This window comes from Aedes aegypti, chromosome 2 (assembly GCF_002204515.2).
Source record: "Aedes aegypti strain LVP_AGWG chromosome 2, AaegL5.0 Primary Assembly, whole genome shotgun sequence".
Classification (NCBI taxonomy): Eukaryota; Metazoa; Arthropoda; class Insecta; order Diptera; family Culicidae; genus Aedes; species Aedes aegypti.
In genome coordinates this window covers 240724086-240749098 of record NC_035108.1, presented here as the reverse complement: position 1 = coordinate 240749098, position 25013 = coordinate 240724086, and the positions used below count along the sequence as shown (strand labels likewise).

The following is a 25013-nucleotide window of genomic DNA, read 5'->3' as shown; positions in this document are numbered from 1 at the left end:
CCTCTAAAATGCTCTATGGAGAGAAGAGCTGCTAGGCCTTCTTTCTCCGTGGCGTGATACGATCGTTCTGGAGTAGTGAGCTTTTTGGAGAAATACTCTACCACTCGCTCTTGCCCATCCACCTTTTGCGTTAGGACGCCAGCAATAGCATAATCACTAGCATCAGTGTGTACCATGAACTCGTGATCAAAATTAGGGCTGGTCAAGATTGGTGAGGTAATCAATTTTTCTTTTATAATCTGGAAAGCTTCCTCGGCTTCAGGAGTCCATTTCAGAGTCTTCGACTTTGTTTTAAGAAGCTCTGAAAGAGCAGCGGTAGTCCGACTATAATCGGCGATGAATCTCCGATAATAGTTGGACATACCTAAAAACCGACGGAGTTTAGTTATGGTCGTTGGCCGTTCGTACTCGACTATAGGCCTTATCTTCTCGGGATTGACCCGCAGTCCTTGGGAAGACAGGATATAGCCGAGAAACGGTATTTCTTCCAGACAAAAGTGGGACTTCTCCAACTTAATTGATAAGTTGGCCTCGCGTAGGCGTCTGGCAACCTCTTCGAGCAACCGTACGTGTTCTTCGAATGTCTCTGTCACTATGACGATATCGTCTAAGTAGACAAAGACATACGGTTCCAGTGCACCCTGACCTAATACCCGGTTCATCAACCTGGCCAACGTAGCCGGGCTGTTGACTAAACCAAATGGTAGGCGGGTGAACTGGAACATCCCCTTTCCCTGCACACTGAACGAACAATATTTGCGTGATTCTCGCGCCAGAGGGATCTGCAGGAACGCCTCTGAAAGGTCGATGGTTGATAAGTAACGCGCTCGTGGAAGGCGACTGAGTATTCGTCCAGGGTGAGGAAGGGGATAAGCGTCACGTACGGTTCGCTCGTTGAGTTTGCGAGCGTCCAGACAGAGACGAATTGCCCCGGATTGTTTGCGTACAGGGACAATGTTAAGGGACCAGTCCGAATTTGATTCCTCTATGATTCCTCGGTCAAGTAACCTCTCTAGCTCAACGAACAAACCTTCTTGGATTTTCGGAGCGATGGGATATGGGTATAATCGTACGGGCTTAGAGTTCTTGAATTCGTCCATGAGTATGATTTTATGCTCACACCAGTGAGTAGTGTCCAATGATTCTCCTGTAGCAACCTTGAAGATCTTCTTGGTCTGTTCCAAGATTTCTCGTTGCTCAGCGGTCAGACATTCTCTGGGTGATTCTAGAGTCGGTATGGACTCTGTAGAAAGAGAGGTAATGGAAGCAATTGCGGGGTAGATTCCGAAGATTCGCCAAAAATCCATGCCACAGATACATTCTTTGGTCAACTCAGGTGCAACTAAGGTCGACAAGACCCTCGTTTTTCCGTTGAATGTATACGGCACCAGGACTTCTCCAATAACTTGCAATTGAGATCCATCCGCTGTTAGTAGTTCGACAGGGTCAGCAGGCTCTCGGATTTGAATTCGTCGGAATTTGTCGAATAAAGACTGATTTATGAAAGTCAAATTGCTTCCACAATCAAGGAGAGCAGTGACTTGCACATCAAATATTTTAATGTTGACGTGTGGCCGATCGTCTTGAAAATAATTGAGAGTGATTTTATGTATTTGAGATGGAGTCGTTTCACCAACTGTATCATCCGTGCAAGTTTCGTAAAAACGGCCCAGCTCGGACAACCAGTTTAGAAATTCGGCTTCATCTTGCGCTTGCGGAAGTTCCAGCGACTTTAGGACTTCCTTATCTGGTTTTTTAGACAGAACGGGCAGTTTTTGCGGGTAAAGCCTTTGAATGCACAGGCGTGGCAGAACACTCTACGTGGAATCGTACAATCTGAAAGATCGTGCTCTTCACCGCAATTGAAACATTGGCCCTCTTCAGGAGGAGAGTAATTTGAAACCATTTTCAAAAGAGCGCTGGGCTGACTTGATCCTGGTTGTGGTTCTTTTGAAGAGGCAGATGTTTTCATTTCCCTTCCATCTGATTTCGGCTCAACCTTTTGGTTTTGGTTGACGGGCTTGGAAAACATACCTTTTGCGCTGTTAGCCTTAGGTTTAGAAGCTATCGGAGGAAAGTTTGTCATTTTTCCCGATTGAGCAGGCTGACTCCGTGAGTAGAACGTTTTAGAACCGGTAGTCCCGCTGTTTCCTGTGCTAATGGCACAGGTTTCCCTTTTGGATGGTCCAAAAACCTTTGAAAATGCCGAGAAGTCAGTAGCATCCAGCTCTTTGCCGATGTTTATAAGATCCTTCAAGGAACGGATACTTTTCCCCACTAGAGCTTTACGGCAATCATACCGCATGTTCGTTTTGAGAACTTCGACCTTCTCATTCTCTGGCATAGTCTGATTCATGGCCTGAAAGAGTTTCTCAACCTGCAAAAAATATTGCTGGAATGATTCTCCTTTTTGTTGTCGGGTTTGATAAATTTTCGTGCGCAGTACGGAATCCAGATCTGGGTGTCTGAATTCATTCTTGAGTTCATGAACCAGATGCTCCCACCCGAGAAGAGAATTTCGATTTCGACATGAGGTGTACCAGCTAAGCGCTGCACCCTCAAATAAATGAATCGCCGAATCGAACAACTCATCGGCTGAGGCATGTTCAGAAATGGCCAACTGCTGCACATGTGAGAGAAAATCGTTCAGTCCCAACCCTTGATCGTTTCCGGAGTATCTTTTTATTTTCCACTGGGAAACCGGCGTAACTTTACGATGCTGAGCTACAGGGTACGGTACATATTGAATGTTTGGGGCTGTACGAGTTTGCTCGGTTTGATTCGCCGCATTCCCTCCTTCGGACGTAGTGAACGATAAATCGTCAATCCTCCGACGGAAAGAACTATTCATGGCTTCTCCATCCACCAAGGTAGACTCTGGAAAACCAGCACTTCGCTTTTGGGGTTGTTCAGGTCTTGCTGAAGGCCTTGTACCACTCTCGAAGTCGGCCCAATTTACTCGAGGCGCAGCCGGAGCTGCCTGTGGTACTTCAGGAGGTTCAATAAACGGATTCGTACTATTGAGCTTTGGGAATGGGGAAGAGGAGGAGGTTTTACTCATCTCTTCTCTGAGTCCACTGATTTGAGCGGACAAAGCCTTAAATAGACTACCAATATCGGTCATGGCTTGATTGAAACGTTCATCGGTCACGTATTTTACTGACTCCGATTGTTTGGGAATCGTACCTGTCGATTGATTAGTTCTTTGAACGGAGGCCGGAGATTCGGCAGGCCCGCCAATAGCTTCATCCATTAGCCCCGTTTCATTATCAGTATCTTGATCGGATTCTGCGAAAAATACATCTTCCGACCAGAAGTGTTCAGAAAAAAGGTTCAGAACACTTCGAAAAGCTTCTGCCGCTTGAGCTCTGAGCTCACCAATTGAATGATTTTTTATGACCGCGAGTCTATGGCCTAAATGTAATAACCGGGCTTTGAAAACGGTTTTTGCTTGCGAAGAAGTGATTTGATTGAGTTTACGTTCGATTCCTTTGAAAATGTTGTCACACGCCTCAAGATCTATCTCGGGGTCTTGATCATAGTGTATAATGAATTCATGACCTTCTCGTTCATCCTTGAGGATCTGTTTCAATCTTCTACGACGCCTACACCGCGAATCGTCATCCGCAATAAAAACGTTGCGGAGGAAAAGTTCATAATCAAGTTCTCCCGATTCTAGATGATCTACCCTCATTCCGCGATACAGGACGCTAAAGTCTGGGCCAGAAACGGAAACGCGCGGCGACATTGTGACGGTTGACGCAACAGATGGATGAGGGTGTGATAGATAGCAAAAAGTCAAATTTAATAGACGGAACGATATTTTTTTAAGCTCTAGCCGGTGCAAAAGTGTTTGAGAGGTCGATCAACAAGAGTCTAATAGTGAAAGTGACTAATTGGTTTGACTGCTTGTATTGCTTTACAAAAGACGAATCCTGCGTACAAGCTTCACCAGTGTGCATCGAGAATAACCTATATGTTTCCGCTCCTAAAGCGACCAGAGTGGATTTTAAAGAAATGCTAATTCTTGAAAACTCCCCCAACGCTAGTGAGAAAAAATATTCCTGACAGAATATTTTTTCCTCCTAGGAACCACTGATGGTTTTTTTTTTTATCGTTGGGCGCCAGTGAAACTACTTTTGACCCCGGGAGATAACTGCACCGTCCCAGACGGGGACGTGCCTAAACCCCAAGCTGCTGGTACTAGCCAACGGCAGCTTCCGGAGTGGGCACCAAAGGCCTCTTTTGTCTCCCGGGTCCCAGGGCCTTGTTGGATGGGGAAGTTTTCGGTGGGGAGGTCCTAGCGAAAATATTAAAATTTACCTTCAAATACTTATATTCAATCCAGGAGGGGCGTCAAAAAATCGGGGTGGTGACGGTGTCGTCGTTACGGTTTCGGCACGCTGGATTACGGGCGCCGCATGGGGACGCGTCACCGAATCAATTGAAGAGCGATCCCTGACGCAGGACCATAGGGAATGGAAGTCGTAGGTGTCCCCGGAGGTACCTGAAGAGCAGTCGATGCCACGGTGTTCCACAGCGGCTGTCGGACGGGGCCAATGGTACCGCAGGAGGGTGGCCGACGACACCGGTGGCGTTTGGTGATGCTTGTCTTACTATTCGTCGGATGTTTGCAGCAAGATGGCCGACGCCAATCCGTGGGCTTCGGTCCCGCTGGCAATGGATCCCGATGGGGGAGTGCTAAGGACGTCCGGAGGGCGGACGTGAGTATCTCGGTAGCGGTGTTCTGAGTTACGAGAGATTTGCTTTGTAGCGCCAACTGGGCGCCCTCTTCGGATGGGTCGTACTCGGTGTAGATATTGGGGCACCGGGTATCGCCAACGATGGTAGCCCGCAACTGGCACGTGGTCGGTAATTGGCCAGATTATTGATCGGCCGCAACTACCGTTTCACGCAATCGCTGGTTTCCGACGCACCCGGGTGTTGAGGTGCACGCTCGGGTCACTACCCAGTAATATATCTTCGGTGCGTAGGCCACACTTCTTCTTCCAAGGCACGTTATATAATTTTTGCTTCGAGCTGGCACACTTCTGTAGTCTAGAGCAACCTGTCACTGACTGATCCCGAACTCTCGTTTTCACTCAACTCCCAGCCCCATCGTATGATCCTCTCCCGGTGCCTTGTCTTCGGGTCGGGTATTTCCGCCCCCATCGCCACCCACTTCAGTTGGCTGGCTGAATTCACCACCCGCTTTGGACGCACAGGTGCCATTATATCGACACACTCAATGCCCGCTCATTTGAACTGACCGTTAAGCTACCTTTACATTTCCTTCCCTACATCCCCACTGACGTGCAAAGTTACCGTTCGGTAACAAATGCCACAGGGCATATAGTTTTAACACTGGGGTTGTTCCTATCTGACATTTCGGAAGGGACACGAAATATACCCAAAATTCGAGTTTAAACCAAGAGGTGTGACAAAATCTCAAAAATCATAAAAAAATGTTTTTTGTACTTAAACCAATGAAAATCATTTAAAAATTGAGTAAACATGTGTTTCTGCCCTAAACTTAAGCGTTTGGTAATAAAATTGAGACAGGTCTTTAGGACCCTATTCTTCGCCAACCGAAATGTGATCAGTGTCATTCAGATATCATGCTAGTTTTTTTTAACAACAACAATAGGCCTATTCACATGACGTTCCAAAACAGCTGATCGGGAAGCTCTTTGACAGTTCTTCTATGAAAATGACAGCCTCGTGTATGCACCGGTCTTCCACCGATATAAACAAATACATAGACGGACCTGTCACATGAAAAGGCCTATGGGCCCATTCACAAATTTCATAACGCTGGAGGGGGTGGGTGGGTGTCTAAACGATGTTACGGCCCATATAAAAACTGAATAATATTCATACAAAAAGCGTTACAAGGGGGTGGGTGGGTGTCAAAAAAGGCCAATTTCAGCGTTATGAAATAAATGAATGAGCCCTATAGGGCCCATTTACAAATTTAATAACGCTAAAGAGGTGGGTGGGTGTCCTCGTGGTGTTACGGCTCATAAAAAAATTATAAAATATTCATACAAAAAGCGTTACGAGGGGGTGGGTGGGTGTCGAAAATAGCCATTTTTGGCGTTATGAAATTTGTGAATAAACCCTATAAGCGTCAACGTCATTCGAACGTCTCGTAAAATGGCTTATTGGAACTTGTATTGGAAGCAAGACGACTGGCGGATAATGTGCTCATAGTTATACAAAATATTTAGAAAATGCAAATAAAAAATGAATCAGCTTGTCAGTCCATTATTTCTGAAGGGTGCACACAGGTGTGCCAAAAATGAGTGAAAAGTGTGCCGGGCACACTGAGCCGAGTTTCCCACCCCCTGTCTTTTGGATTATAATCATTAAATGCGCAAACATTTTTTTGCGTGCGATCAAAATATAAAAAACGACATGCGCGAATGAAAATGTTTCAGCGTGCCAATCAATACGTCATCTGATGTGAAGTTTTATGTGAATAAATTTCTCGCACAAACAACATCTCCAGTTGTGCACAATCACCTATTAGTAATAACATTCTTTTCCTATCGAAATATTGATAACCGAAGTAATTTATAATGATTTATTATCACATAATATTATATATTTGTATGTACAGACTCGTCGAATTATTGGTATGTGAAGTAGACAAAAATAATATAATTTATATTAAATAGTTCAGGACTGTATTAATACTCATATATGTGCAAACAACACAAGACGTGATTATGGTACTGGTATGAACCCAATAATTAGTCTGCCATGCGAATAAGAACCGTAAATCTCAAGTTGCATGCGCGTTGTTGGGTGAAAATGGCAAATACTGCTCGATGAATTTTCCTGCTGCGAAATTCATAGTTAAATATCTGCAAAAAAAGTTGTAATTGCGTGCCAATTAGCTCAATTTGAAGCGCGTTTTTAGAGCACAAGATTGTCCTGGAGAAAGTCTAAAACTTGGTGAGTACTTGGCTTTGAAATTGGAAACTTCTGTTAAAAGTGGCATAACGTAAACAAAAAAGTGATTTTGAACTTTTTTGCTTTAAATTTAGGTAAAACTATCGGATATTAGTATTACTAGCAATGCGCAGCAGAACAGAGCTCGTCACGCACCAGCTGGAAGGTTCCGAATTCGAAGATGAATCGGATTTTGAGGACTCGGAGGAAGATTGGCGGCCGGCTAAAGGAGAACAGGTAAGTCCAAACAATTGCACAGTGGTTCAGAATGGTATTACTCGCTTCATAATGTATAGTCATTTATTTTGCCGATTTCGTGCGTTTTTTGAATAGAGTCCGAAACTGTTGATTATAGCAATATCATTTGATTAGAAAAGATTATTGGTATAATAAAGCGCATATTTTATGCGAAAATTTTGTAATGAATCCACCTATATAGACACATTTTTTTAGATGTTTGCATTAGAAAACACTATCATCCTAATTTGGTAAAACTGAATTAAATTTGTTTTAACATTTTTTAACAACATATTATATTTCATTTGCATTAGGGCAAATGTATCATTAGTGGTGCACCTAAGAAAAAAACGGCTAAAACATGGTGATAAAATCATGATTTCAACGTATCAGTCTATAGATTTATAATCTTTCTATCATTCAATTGTATAAAAATCACGATTCATTTAAACTTTTCCTGCAAAGCTTTGCACCAATAAATCTTTGGAAGAATTCCTGGTGGATTTTTTTGGAGTAGTTTTTGGGATTATCTTCATAAACATTTCAGGTAGAATTCTTAAAGATAGCTATGATCGTATTGTAGAGATTCCATAGGAAACCCTGAAAACCTTTAAATGAACTCTAAAAGAAACTTTTGGAATAGCATCTAAACTTTAGGTAAACACCTGAATTATTTTATAATGCAATTTCTAAAGATATCATTTGATGTGAGCAGTAATACTTGTCGTACTGTCAGAAAGAATTCAATAAAAAATAGTGGAAATATGCTTACTAAAATGCGTGATCCAATTCTCTGATTAATTCTTAGGAAAACTGATCTCCTGGTTTCGTTTTGTTTTGTTTTATTGATTCCTTTTTGGCCTCTTTTCGGTTTCCGTTCGGTTTCTTATTGAGCTCTTTTTTTTCTGACATATATTTCTAAAGTGCCGATTTTTAAGGCTCAAGAATCCATCATTCAATCATCAGCAGTCATCAAAAGTAAAAAAAAACAGTTTTTTTCTTTCAAATTTAAAAATATTCTCATGAAAATCTATCACTGTATTACAGATAGCTATTGCAATACAATGATAGATTTTCATAAACATTGCTTCGGTTTTGACCAAAAAAACTGGGTTTGAAAATTTGTAAAACGATGATTGTTATTTTCCTCTTAAGTCGCTCAGAAGCTAGTAGCTCTGTATTTTCTACAAATTAGTTTGCAAGGCAAAAACGCGTGTTTTACTGAACATTTTATTTGCTACCTTTGGAAATATGTATCACAAAGTTATTACAAATTACTCTTTTTCCAAGAGGCAGTTTGAACACACATGCATTCCAAGCAACCATATTGCTCAAGCTACAATTTGTGCATAAAGGTGGATATAAAGCTAGCATTACTGTATAATCACAATTAAGTTTGATTTCAAGTGGGAAAGGGCCCCTCAAATGTCGAGTTAGTGTTACAAATTATAACTTCTATATGGCTCTTGTGGAGTTCTTTCTCACTTGAAATTAACTTTTATTGTGGTTATATACAGTAAATGCTAGCTTTAAATACACCGTTTTTATACGTAAATTGCCGCTTGAGTATCATGGTTACTTGGAATACTTCTGGTTCAAAATGGCGCAGACAAAATATGATAGTACCTTATCACTACTCTCAGTAAAAAATATGGTCTTTTCATGTGTTTTTATTATCAAACAATAATTAAGCCTTATGACGGGGTTGGTGATCTGGTGGCTACCGCTTCTGCTTCATAAGCAGAAGATCATGGGTTCAATCCCAGGCCCGTCCCTTTCCTCGTACTATGTAGTTGTATATCAATGTGATGGATTTTACTAAGGTGGCGCAGATCATTGAAGCGTGCCACAAGTTTTCTCTTTTATTCTTCCGCTGTTCTTATGCAGCGCAAATAGTGACGTCACTATTTGCGCTGCATAAGAACAGCGGGAGAATAAAAGAGAGAACTAGTGGCACGCATCAATCATCTGCGCCATCTTAGTAAAATCCATCACATTGGTTGTATATCTCTCACTTGCTTCTATCCTGAGAGAGGAGACAGCTAGTTTAGATTGCGAGCTCCCAAAAGTCAAGGGAACCTGTCATCAACTGTCACTGGAAAACCGCACATTCGAAGGGCAGCGCGTGAAAAACCGTCAAAATTTGGCCAAACTAAAACTGGATGTAATTGAAAATTCAAGTTGTTTTCCTGTGCTCTCGCATATAAAATTGTTGAATTTTTAAATATTGTCTATTGGACTCAAATTGATATTGAAATTTTTTAATATGATGATCTTTTTGATAGTAAATCGGATGTGAAAATGGTTTTGACCCAGTTTGTGCTCTTCGAACCATTGTGCACAACCCAAACATGAGAAGAAGAAATCAAAGAAGCCAAGAAAACAAGGCAGTTGTCAGTGAGCTGTCTCCTCTCTCTCAGCTTCTATCTTCCATTCTTAAGGCGAAGTAGGCCGTCATTGAAATTTGTACGCGTCGTTGATGATTATTGCTAATTCTTCTCACGATTTCGAATCAAAGAAAATCAGTTGGTTTTGCACTGACACAGCTGAAAAAGTATCAGCATACTTTATGCATGTTAGCGCGTAGAGTGATACTTTTTCAAATCAATATAAAGTATCGAGACTAAGTTTTATCACTTTGAAATGCAAGCTGAAAAGTCATCATTGATGCCAAAACGAATGACGGGCTACTTAGCCTTAAGGCGAAGTAGGCTGTCATTGAAATTTGTACGCGTCGTTGATGATTGTTGCTAATTCATCTTACGATTTCGAATCAAAGAAAAGCAGTTGGTTTTGCACTGACACAGCTGAAAAAGTATCAGCATACTTTATGCATGTTAGCGCGTACAGTGATACTTTTTCAAGTCAATATAAACTGTCCAAGATTGAGTTTTATCACTTTGAAATGCAAGCTGAAAAGTCATCATTGTTGCCAAAACGAAAGCGGCGTGTAACTCAAAGAATCATTAGAATCATCATTGATGTAATAGTAGTAGTGTCGCCTTTCCATATACATTTTCAAAAAAAAAAAAATATAACATTTGTGTTAAGCATATTTTTATGTAAACACATGTGAACTTTAGTAAATTGACGAGCATTGAAAATCAAAATCGACTCTTCAATCGTACATATCAAAAGGAAACATTATGATTTAATAAGGAGCAATGAAATTTCTTCGTTTATTATACGCTTCCAATCGCTAAACGCAACATACTGTTAGCTATCTATACTTTGGTAGCGCAACTAGTCAGATGATGAGAGATTTGATTTTTCACGCATCCATCACATGCCGCTGTGGCGAAAAATGTTTTATTTTCCTGATATAAGACGGTTCACAGTGAAACAGTTAGACGCAAAAGATAGGAATATCCATTTTCTATGTTCTACATACGTTTGGTTTTTGTATTATTGCACTACTTTCATAAAAATTGAGATCCGGCTGGTAGGAGCACTAGTTTGAGGTTGGAAAACCAGGATATGTGAGGTTAGTTTCATTTGAACTTTAGCCTGAGCGATGTTTGCGCTTGAATAAAACACGCTTCGGGACATTCTCCGCTACCCCTAAAAATACCATTGGGTAGATAAATGAATTCTCTACCATTGGATCTCATTCAATTTCATACATAAGTGAAGTAAGCGGTGAAAATAAATATTTTGTTCCGAATGTTTTGAAACCATGAATGAGTTTGACATTGCTCTCGTCAACCATCATCATGACGACAGCAGCACACCCCACCGGACGAATTGTCGTATTGGGAGCGAATTGGATTTATCGCACATTTTTGTTCTGCACCGGCACCGGTTTATGTATGCAAGAGATGACGGTGTTGCCATATTATAAAAACTTATCATTTTGCAAATAGTTTTTCATCACAAGATCACTGATTTAATAAAATTTTAATGATTTTTGTGATCAATATTCACATTAAATGCTATGATTTCACAGTTAGCAACTCTGACATCACTGCGCTCAACGATCGCGATGATTGTGCACACACGATAGACGCGACACGACGCATCGCACTGTGGAGCTTGTCATGATTGTGGGATGTCCAAATTGATAAACTCTTGGTATGATTTTATGCTTCGTAGAGAGTTTCTGTAATTTGATACAATCGCAAACAAATAGCGCATGAGTTTCAATTTTCTATGCTTTGCCCAACCTTTCTGAGCTGAAAATTATTCCAACGAAAAGAAATTCCTGGGGGTCCTGTAGCCTCGAGGTTACGCTTTCGCTTCGTAAGCGGAAGGTCATGGGTTCGAATCAAAAGTGCCAAGAAAAGGATCCATCCTATAATAGGGTTACCAGACGTACTCTTTTTAGAGTACATGTACTCTTTTTCGCCCTAAAAAATTGTGTACTATTCTTTTTTGCTAAAAGCAACATGTGTACTCTTTTTCAGATATTTCACAAGTCAACTTTCCCTTACTCGATATCGAGTTAGAGAACCATTGTTAAAGTTTGTTTTCATGGCTAACTCGTAGGTCCTATGGATCGCAATTGCACTAACAATATGTTTTCTTAGTAAATTCTTGACACTGGTTATTTTTGCTTCAAACTTCTTATATGAGCGAAATTATTACATGTAAGGTATATTATGAAGAATGCAAAGAATACCTACAATATTTGTTGCAGAAATCGAAACATCTAATGACATTTAGCACAATGAAAACGTTCAAAACCTATGAAACAAAACATAAACAATATTCTTATTTTTCATTTTTGCAGCGTACTCTTTTGTACTCTATTTTCAGAATTTAAAAATGTACTCTTTCTAGTCCGAGCAAATATGGTAACCCTATCCTATAAGCTCAATTTAAAACCGGGGTAATTTTGAAAACTATACTGGAAAAAGCAGGAATTTGAAAATGAAAAATAGGTGGCCATCCTGATTCCTTCAGAAATTTCTTCAGGGATCCCGTTCTATACTTTTCGTCATTTCATAATCAAAGCAATTTGCACTAAGGCTGCTGTCCATTAGCTTGGGACACGGTTATATGAAAAATTTAGATTTTCGCTCCAGTCCACTTTTTGGATTGCATTTAGGTCCCATAACAACTATGCAAAATTTCAGCTCGATCGGTGAAACTATATTTTAGCGCCAGCCGTTCAAAGTTTGTATGGAGTTTATTATGGGACAACTTAGTTTTGCAAAGAAAAATCGCCAGAGGTCGCCCATTGTCCTCTATAAAAACTCTGAACATAGATCTTGATAGATATTTGAACGATGAACAACATTGCCGAAAACCGCAAAGCAATCCGATGATTGTGAAAAAAGTTATTAAATAAAGACTATTCGGAAATTTTGCCTGATTTTGTTATCCCTTTACGTCTTAATCATCGTCGCCTTGCCAATAGGTTTTCATTGAACAACTATTTTCAAAGGTGTCGGATTGTTTCGCGGTCTTCGGCAATATTCTTCATTGTAAAAAAACCTATTGAGGTCTGTGTCCAGAGTTTTTATAGAGGTCAATGGGCGATCTCTGGCGATTTTTTTTTTTTGCAAGAGTAGGTTTTTCCATAGTAAATCTCATACAAACTTTGAACTGGGGGGGGGATTTCTATTGGCCACCCTACGGAAAATCTTACGCCCCGTCGACATCTAACGCAGTGCAGACTCTACCTGAAACAATGTACGACACACCCAGCGCTGGACAAGGGATTGAGTAGGCATCTAAAGTAAACAACAACATACGTCTTGGATTGTCCTAGAGCTTGAATTCGCTGCATTTGATGCAATTATCCTAATTAACGATAGTTTCCAAAAAAATATGTTTTCCTCTTTTCATCATATCTATTAAATATTCCTCCTAAATTCACGTAGTAAGGTGAGAGAAGATTGAATTACATATACGTAGAAGTAATATCATGTATGAATTGTTACATAGGTTAGTTGTTCGTGGCTCACTCGGGGTTGCTCTATTTCCGAGACAGTCAGCAAGCTAAAACTACATAAATAGCGAGTAGTAAGGGTAAGAATTATTACACCAACTTACCCAGCATAAAAGAGCTATAATCTGTATGTACTGTTCACACCAGGGGTGCTCAAACAAAAACGAATCGAAGCTAGTTGCGCGAGAAGAGAACTACCGAATTGCTCACTAACAGTAAGTTATATTGAGTCCACTGAATTTCGTTCGTTAATGCTTTCATTTCGCCTGGAATTTTGTAATTTACTGAAATGAATTTACGGAATTACGATCACAGTTCTTCGACTGCGCTACAAGGAAAAACATTTACATTTACAACGCCCGGAAGTTTTTGCAGCATGGACAGTAGTGTGGGACAAAAAATTGATTCTCGCTCCAGTCCACTTTTACCATTATCAAGCGATTTGGGATGCATTTGAGGTTTTGGCCCGCCACTGTGCACCGTTACACAGATGGCTCACTCTCTCAGTGAAAATCGCGGAGTTCCCAAATCATGCGGCAAAAATTGCAGTTATAAACATACAGTCGTGATTTCATAATTAGGAAATTTCTATTTAAAACAAAAAACCTAAGTCGTCTTCTCCTAGAGAGCAGCAAAATTCAGTTAGTATAGTCACTGATATCAAAAATACTGTTCAGGGAAATATAAAAAACAGTAACATCTATTGACGGCGATCTATAGGTTCTTGACTTTAAGATAAACTGGAGATAACAAAAAAACATACCGTTCAAATCCTGTCAGTTTGAAGGATATTTCTCTTCCGTTTAAAATCTTAGAAAATGGCGCTCAGTAAGACCACTCAGCAAATCTGCTGTGGCTTGGCTTTAAAATATTTGAAATCAGAAATGTGTCAAATTTACTCATCATGGATATAATATGTCAAAATATTAAACAGTGTAAGAATGCTAAATTTGTTCAGCTTGATTACATAAATGCATACCTTCTAAGTTTGTACGGATAATATGCGGACACTCTGGCTGAGTGTTGGCGCTGCAGTCATTGTTGGTTACCCTATGAAATCTTAGGATCGATAGAAAGGTTTGAAACAATAGTCAAATTAAAAGTTTTGTCAGTGAAGAATAAGTATTGTAAATCTAGAAGATACAAATTTCTTGAAGTTAATGGAAAGCAGCACTAAAAATTGTATGTGTAATTAATGCAATATTTGATGTAAATATAACTAAATAAAACCTCTTGCAGTGTAAGCTGATCACCATAAAACCATCTTACGATCTGCTTTGAAAATCAGTGCAACGGTTGAATCACCGCCACAACACACCAATTAGTTAGCACCTGGTGAAATCGCTCAAAATGAAAGTAGTTTTTCTTGGTAAATTTTTGTTCAGCAACAATGTTGTAATAAAAAAATGATCATTTATAAATTTGTAACTTTGGAGAAAACTGTTGAACACCGATGAGTGAAGAAACATTTTAAAAAGCACAATGCAGCTGATATCAGAACTACTATTATTTTGAACGATTTCACCTGGTGCCTAACTTTTCAATCAAACACTTAAAAAAAATCTTTGAAATTTACGTCATATGTTCCCGACATATTGAAGCAAGTAAAATGACGTGAATCTAAGCCACACATGACGTAATTTTCTGTCACAATGGACGTGACATACTTATAGTTTTTATAAGTGTGCAGTACTATGACGAATTTTGTGATAATGAAATTGAAGAGATATTTAAAGTTCTCTGTCAAAATTTCATGCGTTTTGCTCATAGGAAAACAAAGTTACAGCATGCCAAAGTTGAGAATTTTGTATGAAAATCGGCTTTCACTACTATTATTCTAAACACAACAGTATGTACATTACATTTTCAATACTTTTGTGTAAAATAGTAAGGTCCGCATAATTAAACTGAGTAGTTTACAAAACAATATATATTTTTTTGTTAATATTTGGAATTTCATTTGTTTCAATATATAAATTAGGTCTTGTTAAGATTTCATCAAAATTGATTTATAGGTGGCTCAGATCTGCCCTGTAGAGTTGGGAATGTTATGTCAACTGTCGAGAGAGTTTTAAATGTATAGTCCAATGTACTGCCAATTGTTGATACTTTAAGATAAGGCGAAAATAATCACTTAGGACCATTAAAAACTAGTTTTTGATCAAACACGTTTATGCATTTTTTATAATGAGTTGTAAATATGCCAATGAAACAGATTTGTTTAGGCGCGGATTGGAGTTCCTAGGCGCGGATCAAATTTCTGAAGTCGCGATTTTCGCGGATACGATTTTAAGCTTTTTGTAACAGCCATGTCTCTGCCCTTCAATCTGATACCCCACAGCACCCTTGGATACAAGGAATCATAAAAAAATCACCACACAGCACTGTGTTTGCCTGGACACCCGGCCATTGCGGAATCCCTGGAAACGTTGCAGCGGATCGACTCACTGGAATCGGTCACGCCGAACGGAGGTATAGCCTCACAGCCCCGCTGGATGATGTGGTCAAAAGACACATCATAAAAAAATTTAGGGACCACTGAAAAATCGAATGGACGAGCTTCCACTCATCATATATCCGAAAAATCAAACAAGATACGTTCGCCTGGGATGATCGTAACTCCTTACGTGAACAACGGATTGTCTCAAAATTGCGTACTGGACATACGCGTCTCTCTCATAACTTCGATGGAGCTGAATTCAACGTTATCTGCTCAACGTGCAACGTGAAAAACACTGTTGAGCACTTTCTATGTGTCTATCCCCAGTATGAGAATCCATACGTGAGAATTCACGTCAAACATATGGACTCTCCAGCAGTATCCGGGAAATTTTAAGTGACGATGCATCCGCTACAACCTCCCTGATCTGTTTTCTCAAAGATGCTGGCCTCTTCTATAGGATCTAACTGTGGGCAGTCCGAGATATTTTTTCTCGGTATCGTGAGTCCCTCCCTTTAATAAAATTATGAATCATAGAATATATCTTCGAATATCAGGCACCTTATGTGGCAATGATGAACTAGCCAAACGAGTTAAAAGTCACTATAATAAAGAAAAAAAAACTTTAAGAAATTCCTTCAGAAAATCGTGTACCTAGTTTAGTATCCAGTGATACGATTTTTTTTAAATATTTATTATAGCAATCGAAAGACCAGGATTTCTGTTTGGTATTACTTAAGGTTTTTCTTAAATTTTTGTTTTTTATCCCTCAAAAGCTGGGGACGTACCTTCAATTCTCGAATGGCCACAATTTGAAGACAGCTAGATCAATTAATTTGAAATAAATTCTAAAGTTGATGCGGTTAGTTGGTCTTACAATTCTTGGGTGGGACATCCCCTTAACCCCTCCCCCTTTCCTGGGTAACAAAAAAAGCGTGGACACGAGGATATTTTTTTTTTGGATTTCAATTGTTTATCTTATCTATTGTAGCAAAATGTTCAGTTTAGAGTGGGTTTTTGAACCAAATGTTAGTTTTACCGGTAATAAAAATTCCGGATTATGGTTCCATGGGGTCGTGTTTAATGTTACTAAGAAATTATATCATGCGACACATCAATTTACAAATACGCAGTGTTAGAGATTCTAAAGGTTGGGAACCACTGTTGTTCCCACACAGGCTTTTGTCTTGGGCCTCAGGGTCGTTTCAAATTGCTCCAAGAGGAAATTGGGGAGAAAAAAACTCTTTACGTTGTCGAGGTGGACAAACCCGAAATCTGGAGGAGATGGAGGAAATACAGGGCTTTGCTGGCAATATTCAAAAGTTCTCAATTTGATTATAAGATTCGTTTTAATTTGGGGCATTTTATCTTACAAAGAAGGAAGGAAAATAGGATTTACATTACCACACAGCTTCTTATGGGGCCTGAACCGTCTACCAAGGCGCTGCTGGTCCCGGCACCATCCACCGTGGTGTTAGCTTTGTCCTGGACGGATGAAAATGGTGTCTTCAGTGGCAGTGGAGTTCGTCGCACTCAGAGGACGTGACGGATTCTTCAGCTGGTAGGCCGTTAACCACTTCGCTGGCCGGACCAAACTATTCTCGCGGCCGCTCACACTGGGTGGTCCTTCGTGCCGGATGAACTTGTTCCGAACTAGCGGCGCACGGATTATCACAAGCTTTCTGGATTCCACTACTGGACACTAGCCGACCGGACCAAGAACAATGAAAGGGGCACACCGGGGCTTTTCAGTTCACTATTCGAGGAGAAAAATTAAGTGGAAATAAAGCGCGCACTACTTGCTATAGGCCAGGAGAAGTGGATGAACTTGTCATTCATTTTTCTGTCAAATCTCATACAAAATCTACTTTTTCTTTGACATAAATTCACTCTAGGTGAACCACTTCCCCTGGCCTATTATCGTGGTGGTTCACCTATTAGAGGCCGCTCCAATGGTGACAAACAGTTTTATTGATCACTGTAGTCCAGTTGTTAATTACACCTATCGTTTGTCTGGTGAGTTGCACGCTTACTGTCAATGATGATGTCACGCTACACGATAAGTGTTCATCTGCAACAACCAGACAGCTCACCAATCCACCGCGGGGTGGATCGTGCTGAGTTGTTGAGTTGAAGGAGAGCGAAAGAAGGAAGGCACAAAAGTCTGTTTGACAGCTCTGCAGAAAGCGCGTGCGCACGGACAGAGCGCGTGCGCACGGACAGAGCGCGTGTGCACGGACAGAGCGCCAGTTCGGCTCGATTTGCAATGATCGGTTATTATTATTATTTTTTCGCTATTGGATATTCTATGGTTTGGTTGATCGATGTTAAAGTTTGTTTTAAAAGCAGCTCCACTTATTTTGAAACATATTGCCGTGTACAATAGTAGACAACACAACTAATTTAATTAAAATAATTTGAAATTATAATTAGTACATATACAAAAGGGGAAGAACGTTTAGGCTGGTTGTGCATTACGATAAAATCTCTTAACATAAGCAATGCTTGTTGTTGGTTCTTGTGGAAGGATCAACATGTTCGGCTTAACGAATCTTATTTTAAATATCGAATAACACCACATGCAATTGAACAAAAAGGATGTGATTACAATAGACTTTTGATATTTTCAATTCTGAACCACCGCAAAAAAAAAAAATATTGGGAATCAAAATTCTCCTGAGAGGGATGATGTGGGGGAGGCTCATTCTAATTAATATTGTCGTTCAATAATGGGGATAAATTAAAATTGTTATTGTTCTATACATACTTATTTATTATAATTACCTGTAAATATTGATACAGCACAATTCAAGTATTTAAATATCAAATAGCAAACATAGATATGGTCGGTGTTCAGACAGACTGAACCAAGTGTTTTTTTCAATCGAGTAAGAAAAATGTACCCCAAACATGTGAAACATCAAAATATTATAGATATTTACTGTAATAATGGAACTTATCTATTTGATGATACATTTGTATCAAAATAACATGGAAGATTTAAAATTGATGGAGTTCTTTACGTATCCTTAGAGCTCCAAAATTCATCTAGTCTGGTCTGTCTAAACACCGACCATATGATTCTCAAAAACTCATGAGAATGGTATTTTACTCTTTGAACTGTTATTTAATTTGGATGTGTTTAAAAGATTTATAAATTTAATTTATTATTGATGTTACGAGCTATGTCTGTAGTTAAACTTAATGCTACACAAGAAATATATTTGAATCAAAGTATTTTTATATATAAATCATATGAAAAAAAAAATGTTCCATAAAGTACTCTAGAATTCTTTAGGAGCGTCTCCCGGGATTCTTCCTTAAATCAGTCATGAATCCTTCAAATCCTCTCTGGGATTGTTCTGCTGAAAATCTTGAGATTATTTCTGAATTTTCTTCCAGATATCGCTTTGGGATTCATCCAAAAAAAACGTTACCATTCCGGTATTACTTCTGAGATTCTTTCGGATATCCCATTGCGATTATTCTGGACATCTTTTTGGATTTTTTTGCAGAACTCTGTATGTGATTTTGCGTGTATCTCCTTAAGGATTACTTTTGAAATCCAGGAAATTAAATTATTTGAAATTCTTGAAAATTGTTTTCGAAATACTATGGAAGATTTTACCATAAATCCTGATGCAATCCATTTGGATATTTAAAGAGGATTTTATCAAAAAATGTACGACTCTACTAGAAATTCTTCGAGAATTCCTCCGAAAATAACTCTAGATTTTTATCCGGAAATACTTCTGGTATTCTTATGAGAATGCCTCTGGTATTCTTCCAAAAATGACTTGAGATGCTTTCGGAAATCTTTCTGAAATTCTTCAAGAAATTCCACTGAGATTTTTACGCCAATATCTTTGAAATACTCCTGGGACTCTTACAAAAATCCTGTTGGAGTTTTTTTTTTCGGGTATCTTTCTATTCTAAATTTTTCAATAAATTTTGCTGGGATTGTGCTGTAAAACCTGCTAAGATTCATCCAAAAATACGACTGTCATTCTTCCGGATATCATTCAAGAATTCCACCGGAAGTTTTCGTGAGATTCAACCGTAAATCGTTCTGGTATTTCTCAGAAATTCCATTGAGATTCTTAAAAATATCCTTCTGAAAAATTTTCTGAGAATTGTTTTGGGATTATAGAAGGATTTCCAGAAGAATTCCAAGGCGATTCACAGAAACATCACTTCTGTATGAAGGATTATCGTTAATATCTGAAATAATCCCATGAGAATTCTAAATCCAAATTACAGTGATATTCAAAAGAATCCCAGAAGTTATTTCGCCAGAATCCCTGAAAGATGTAAAGGATATTCACAGACATCCAGAAGATTTCATGAATATTTTACAGAATAATTCCGATGTCCAGATGAACTGCAGAAAGATTCATGGAATAATTTCAAACGGGATTTTCGGAATCATTTGAAAGTAACTTTTAGAAGATCCTCAGAAAAAGAAATCAGTAATCAAAGTAATCGAAAAAATCTCATTATTTCAAGCAATGCTCGTTGGTTCATGTCGAAGGATCAACATGTTCGGCTTAACGAATCTTATTTTAAATATTGAATGACACCACATACAATTAAACTAGTATGTGATTACAATTCTGAATCACCGCAAAAAAAAATATTGAGAATCATAATCCTTCTGAGAGGGATGATGTGGTGGATGCACATTCTAATTAAAATTGTCGTTCAATTATGGCGATAAATTAAAATTGTTATTGTTCCATAAATACTTGTTTATTATAATTACTTGTAAATATTGATACAGCATATAAAAAGACATTGGTCCAGAAATTACTCCAGAATTCTATGGAATTTCCCTCCTGGGATTCTTCCTTAAATCACTTATGAATCCTTCAAAACCTCTCTGGGATTGTTCTGGAAATCTAAAGATTATTTCTGATTTTTCTCTAAGTTCTTCTGGAAATCACAGAATACTTACAGATATCGCTTTTGAACTCATCTAAAAAACATCGTTAGCATTCCGGTACTATATCTGAGATTCTTTCGGATATCCTTTGTGATTCTTCTGGACATCTTATTGGAATATTTGCATAAATCTGTATGTGAGTTTGCGTTCATCTCCTTAAGGATTACTTTTGAAATCCTGGAAATCAAATTCGAATCGAAATTCTCGAAGATTCTTTCGGAAATTCAATGGAAGATTCTAACAAAAATCCTGATGCAATTCTTCTGGATATTTTTAGAGGATTTTGCCAAAAAATGTACTACGACTCTACTACAAATTTGTCGAGAATTCCTCCGAAAATAACTCTGGCCTTTTTCCGGAAATACTTCTGGGATTATTATGAGAATACCTCTGGTATTCTTCCGGAAATCACCTGAGATGCTTTCGGAATCCCTTTAGAATACTTCGGAGGATGCTTCCGAAAATCTTTCTGAAATTATTCTAGAAATGCCACTGAGATTTTTACGTCCATATTCTTGAAATTTGTCTGGGACTCTTCCAAAAATCCTGTAGGAAATCTTCCAGATATCTTTCTAGCATTTTTTCGGGAAGCCTTCTGGGATACTTTCGAAAATCTTTCTGAGGATCCTTCAAATCCTTCTGTTAAGGATTCTTGCAGAAATTGTTCCCGAATTACCTCAAGACTCTGGGAGTTTCCTGAATTTTTCAAGAAAACTGGTATTATTTCGACTATCTCTCGGAAATTCTTATACAATACCCCCAGATTTCTTTCTGTTATCCTGCTGGAGGACTTCAAAACATCTTTCAAAGATTCTTCCAGAAATTTCACTGGAATTTTTCAAGAAATTCTGCTGGGATTCTTCCGTAAAACCTGCCGAAATTCATCCGGAAATACGACTGGAATTCTGCTTGAATGATAAGCATTCAAGAATTCTACCGGAAGTTTTTGTGGGATTGAACCGTAAATTGTCCTGGTATTTTGTTTAAATACATTGAGATTCTTAGGGAAAAATATACAGGATTCTTTAAAATATCCTTCTGAAAATTGCTTTGGAATTAAAGGAGGATTTCCGGAAGAATCCCAGGTCGATTTACAGAAGAACCACAGAGAAATCACTAAAATATTATCAGGGAGATTTCTAAAGGAATTATTTTAAGGATTCTCGTAAATTCCTGAAACAATCTCAGGAGAATTTCGAATGGATTTTGAAGGTTTTTTAACAGTGATATCCAAAAGAATCCCAGAAGTTATTTCGCAAGAACCCCTGAAGATTCAATGAAAAGTCACAGACATCCAGACGATTTCATGAATATTTTCCAGAATAATTACGATGTCCAGAAGAGCTCCAGAAAGATTTACGGAATAATTTCAAATGGAATTTCCAGAACCATTTAAAAGTCACTTTCAAAAGATGCTCAGAAAAAGAAATCAGTAATCAAAGAATCTCATATAGGTATTTTTTTAAAGTCCCAGTGACTGTCCGGTAGTTTTCTTGGAGGATTTCCATTTGAAGTCAAGAGGGATTTTCAGAAAATTCTGCCAAGGATTTAAGAAAATTTTCAAGGAAAATCAATGATAAATCACGAAAAAAGTCAAAAACACTTCCTTATGAATTTCCAGAAGAATCACAGTTTTTTTTTTCTCAAAAAATCTTAGAAAAAAATTCTAAAGAACCACGAAGGAATTTTCGGAATAATTCTGGATATACAAAATTATCTCAGGCAGAAACAATAAAATCAATAGCAATAAATCTGTAAGAATATAAGAAGGATTTCTGTAAGAATATAAGGAGGATTTACAAACAATTACAGAGGAATTTTCGGATGATTTCCATAAATAAAGATTTAAAAAAATCCCCGTCATCTGGAAGATTCTTAGCAGGATTTTCGGAAGTATTCCACAGGGATTTCTGGGAGAATTCCATTGGGATTTACAAAAGAATTCCAGAGGAATTTCCGAAAGAATCCCAAGAATTTGCACGGAAGAAAGTGAAGTGAAATAATAGATTTTTTTGATTATAGTCTCAGGCGTCTTTCCGAGAGTATTCTAGAATAATAGGTATAATCTAAGACATTTTTCTGAAAGAATCTCAAAGGGATTTTGAAGAACTTTCAAAGAGTTTCACGGAAGAAATACTGAAGAATTACGAGGAAAATATCAAAATTTATATAATAATTTCGATTGGATTTCCAGAAGAAATCCCGAGAAATTTTGTGAGAATCCCCGAACCCAGATTTTTCAAATAGATTCCACAGTTTTGTCGGGATACTGTCATCTGTGATATCGATAGTTTGTATGCTCATCGAATTTTATCGTAAAATCTGAGCTAAGAATTATTCTAAAAACATAGATAGTATCTAAATACGAAAATCGCGTATCGGGACACTGATATTTGATGGAGGTGTAGTGAGAAATACTCAATTTGCGTATTGTCGAACAATTTTATGATTCAGTTCAGAATCAAGAAAGCATCGGTACTGTGATAGTATTCTATTGTTGTCGTCGTCGTAGCACGTGCTGTTATTGTGTACCTATATCAGTGAGTGCCCGAGCAACAGATAGCATCACACAGTGAACAATCGTCGTTTATTTCCCATTAAACCTCATACCTAGGGGTAGATAGTCGGTGACGGCTACCACACTGGCTGGTGTTTTAGGGGTTTAAGAGACAGCTTGGTGGAGTGGTAAAATTATAATCAGTCTATACTGCATGGTAGGAAACTACATTGCTCTTCTGCTGATCGACTAACTGAAATCGTGGCCCATGGCCACAGGTGGCAGTTATGGGGGCACAAGGCCTCCTGGAAGAACTGTTCCTGAGTTTCTGGACCCACAAGACCGATTTGGAGCACTAACTGTCCTATTACTGCAAAAAGCAGGAAACAACGATCTGCCTAATCCCTTTATTGTGGGTCTGTCAATTGAACGAGCTGCTGGGCAAATTGAAAATACCAAATCGGTGAACGATGGCGAAAAGTATATCCTCAGAGTAAGAAACCCTACACAGGTGAAAAGTCTGCTAGCGATGAAAACTTTAACTGACGGTACGATAGTTTCGGTTGTTTACCACCCTACGCTTAATACATGCAAATGCGTCATATCATGCCCAGAATTGCTGAAAATGACTGAGGATGACATTTTGACGGAATTAACAGCACAGAAAGTAACGGAAGTTCGGAGAATCTACCGAAATGTGAACCAAGAGAAGATTAAAACGCCCACATTAATTCTCACACTGTGTAGCACTACGTTTCCTGAGGCTATTAAGGTCGGCCCTCTGTACGTCCGGACCCGTCCTTATTATCCCGGACCCATGCTTTGCTACCATTGTTTTAAGTATGGTCACACAAAATCGCGATGTCCTGGTCCAGCACGGTGTAAGACTTGCTCAGACACAGATCCCAAGGATGATTGTAAGAAGGATGCATATTGCATTAACTGCCAAGGAGGTCATCAACCGAGTGCCAGAAAATGTCCGGTCTATCAAAAAGAGGTTGAAATCATCAAGACTAAGATCGACCACAACCTCTCCTATCCGGAAGCCAGAAGAAGAGTAAATGAAGGTTCGGGCAGTTACGCCAAAATAACTGCGCAGGGTCGAATGATGGAGTCAGATCTCGTCAATGAACTGAAAAAAGTTATTGCTGCGAAAGATGCTCAAATTCAGGCATTAACTCAGCAAATGGAAAAAATGAAAGATTTCATCAAAACTAAACTGGTTATGAATCAAACATCTCTTTCACAACACGATACTCCTTTGTCTCCATGCGAAACTGTGGAAAACATCAACCATCAAGATGAAACTAACAATTCGCCGAACGAAATAACGCCTGGCACCGGTTTGGCCCTCAGCCGGTATATATCGGTCAACAACGGAATGACTACACCACCGAAAGGAGCCCGAAAACCCACTGACAACTCACGAGCAACTCAAAAAAGAATTAATGTCTCCCCGCTGTCCTCTCCTAAGGCCACACCAGCCAAACAAGTGGTATTAGAGGTAGAGCCCTTAAGAAATGACGACGACGCTTTATGGATGATTGAATGTCTCGATGATACTGTTGCTGTCAATCAGAACGCTGTAGCCGACAGTTTTGATCGCCAGAAACACTAATTCGATCATGGCCAATACATCCCCATCATCAAATAGCCCAACTTACAATAGATCAATCATCAATAGCAGTTCTTCATCATCCAAGCGGTTTGAGGGAGGGGAATGTAACGTACCCCCCTCACTTCCAGGAAGAGAAGCACTGTCGGTTAGGAAGATAGTCCGGGACGCAATACCCCAACCCGTCGACCTTCAACCTACCACAGTGACCGTCTGTCCCCAGCAATCATCGCATGAAATCAATAACCACACTGCAAACAATCGACCATATCATCATCAAGCATATAATGTCATGGGAACGTACTGTTCAATTCAAACTACCCGATCGAACACCTTATCCGCTGAAGAGTACGACGCAATCTACTGTATAAATCAACAGCCATCCACCAGTAGAGCACCAGATAAGCACGTCGCCCGTAAATCGTATGGCTC

General features: G+C 39.1%; 1 protein-coding gene across 1 annotated transcript in view; it reads left to right on the top strand.

Moving 5' to 3' along the window:
* The first annotated feature begins 6768 nt into the window (after positions 1-6768).
* LOC5571138 overlaps positions 6769-25013 on the top strand; it is a 34698-nt gene continuing 16453 nt past the window's right edge. Inside the window, exons 1-2 of the mRNA XM_021844567.1 lie at positions 6769-6960; positions 7053-7194. Of these exons, the coding sequence (XP_021700259.1) occupies positions 7084-7194 (111 nt within the window). The 5' untranslated portion in view covers positions 6769-6960; positions 7053-7083. The remainder of the gene's footprint in view (positions 6961-7052; positions 7195-25013) is intronic.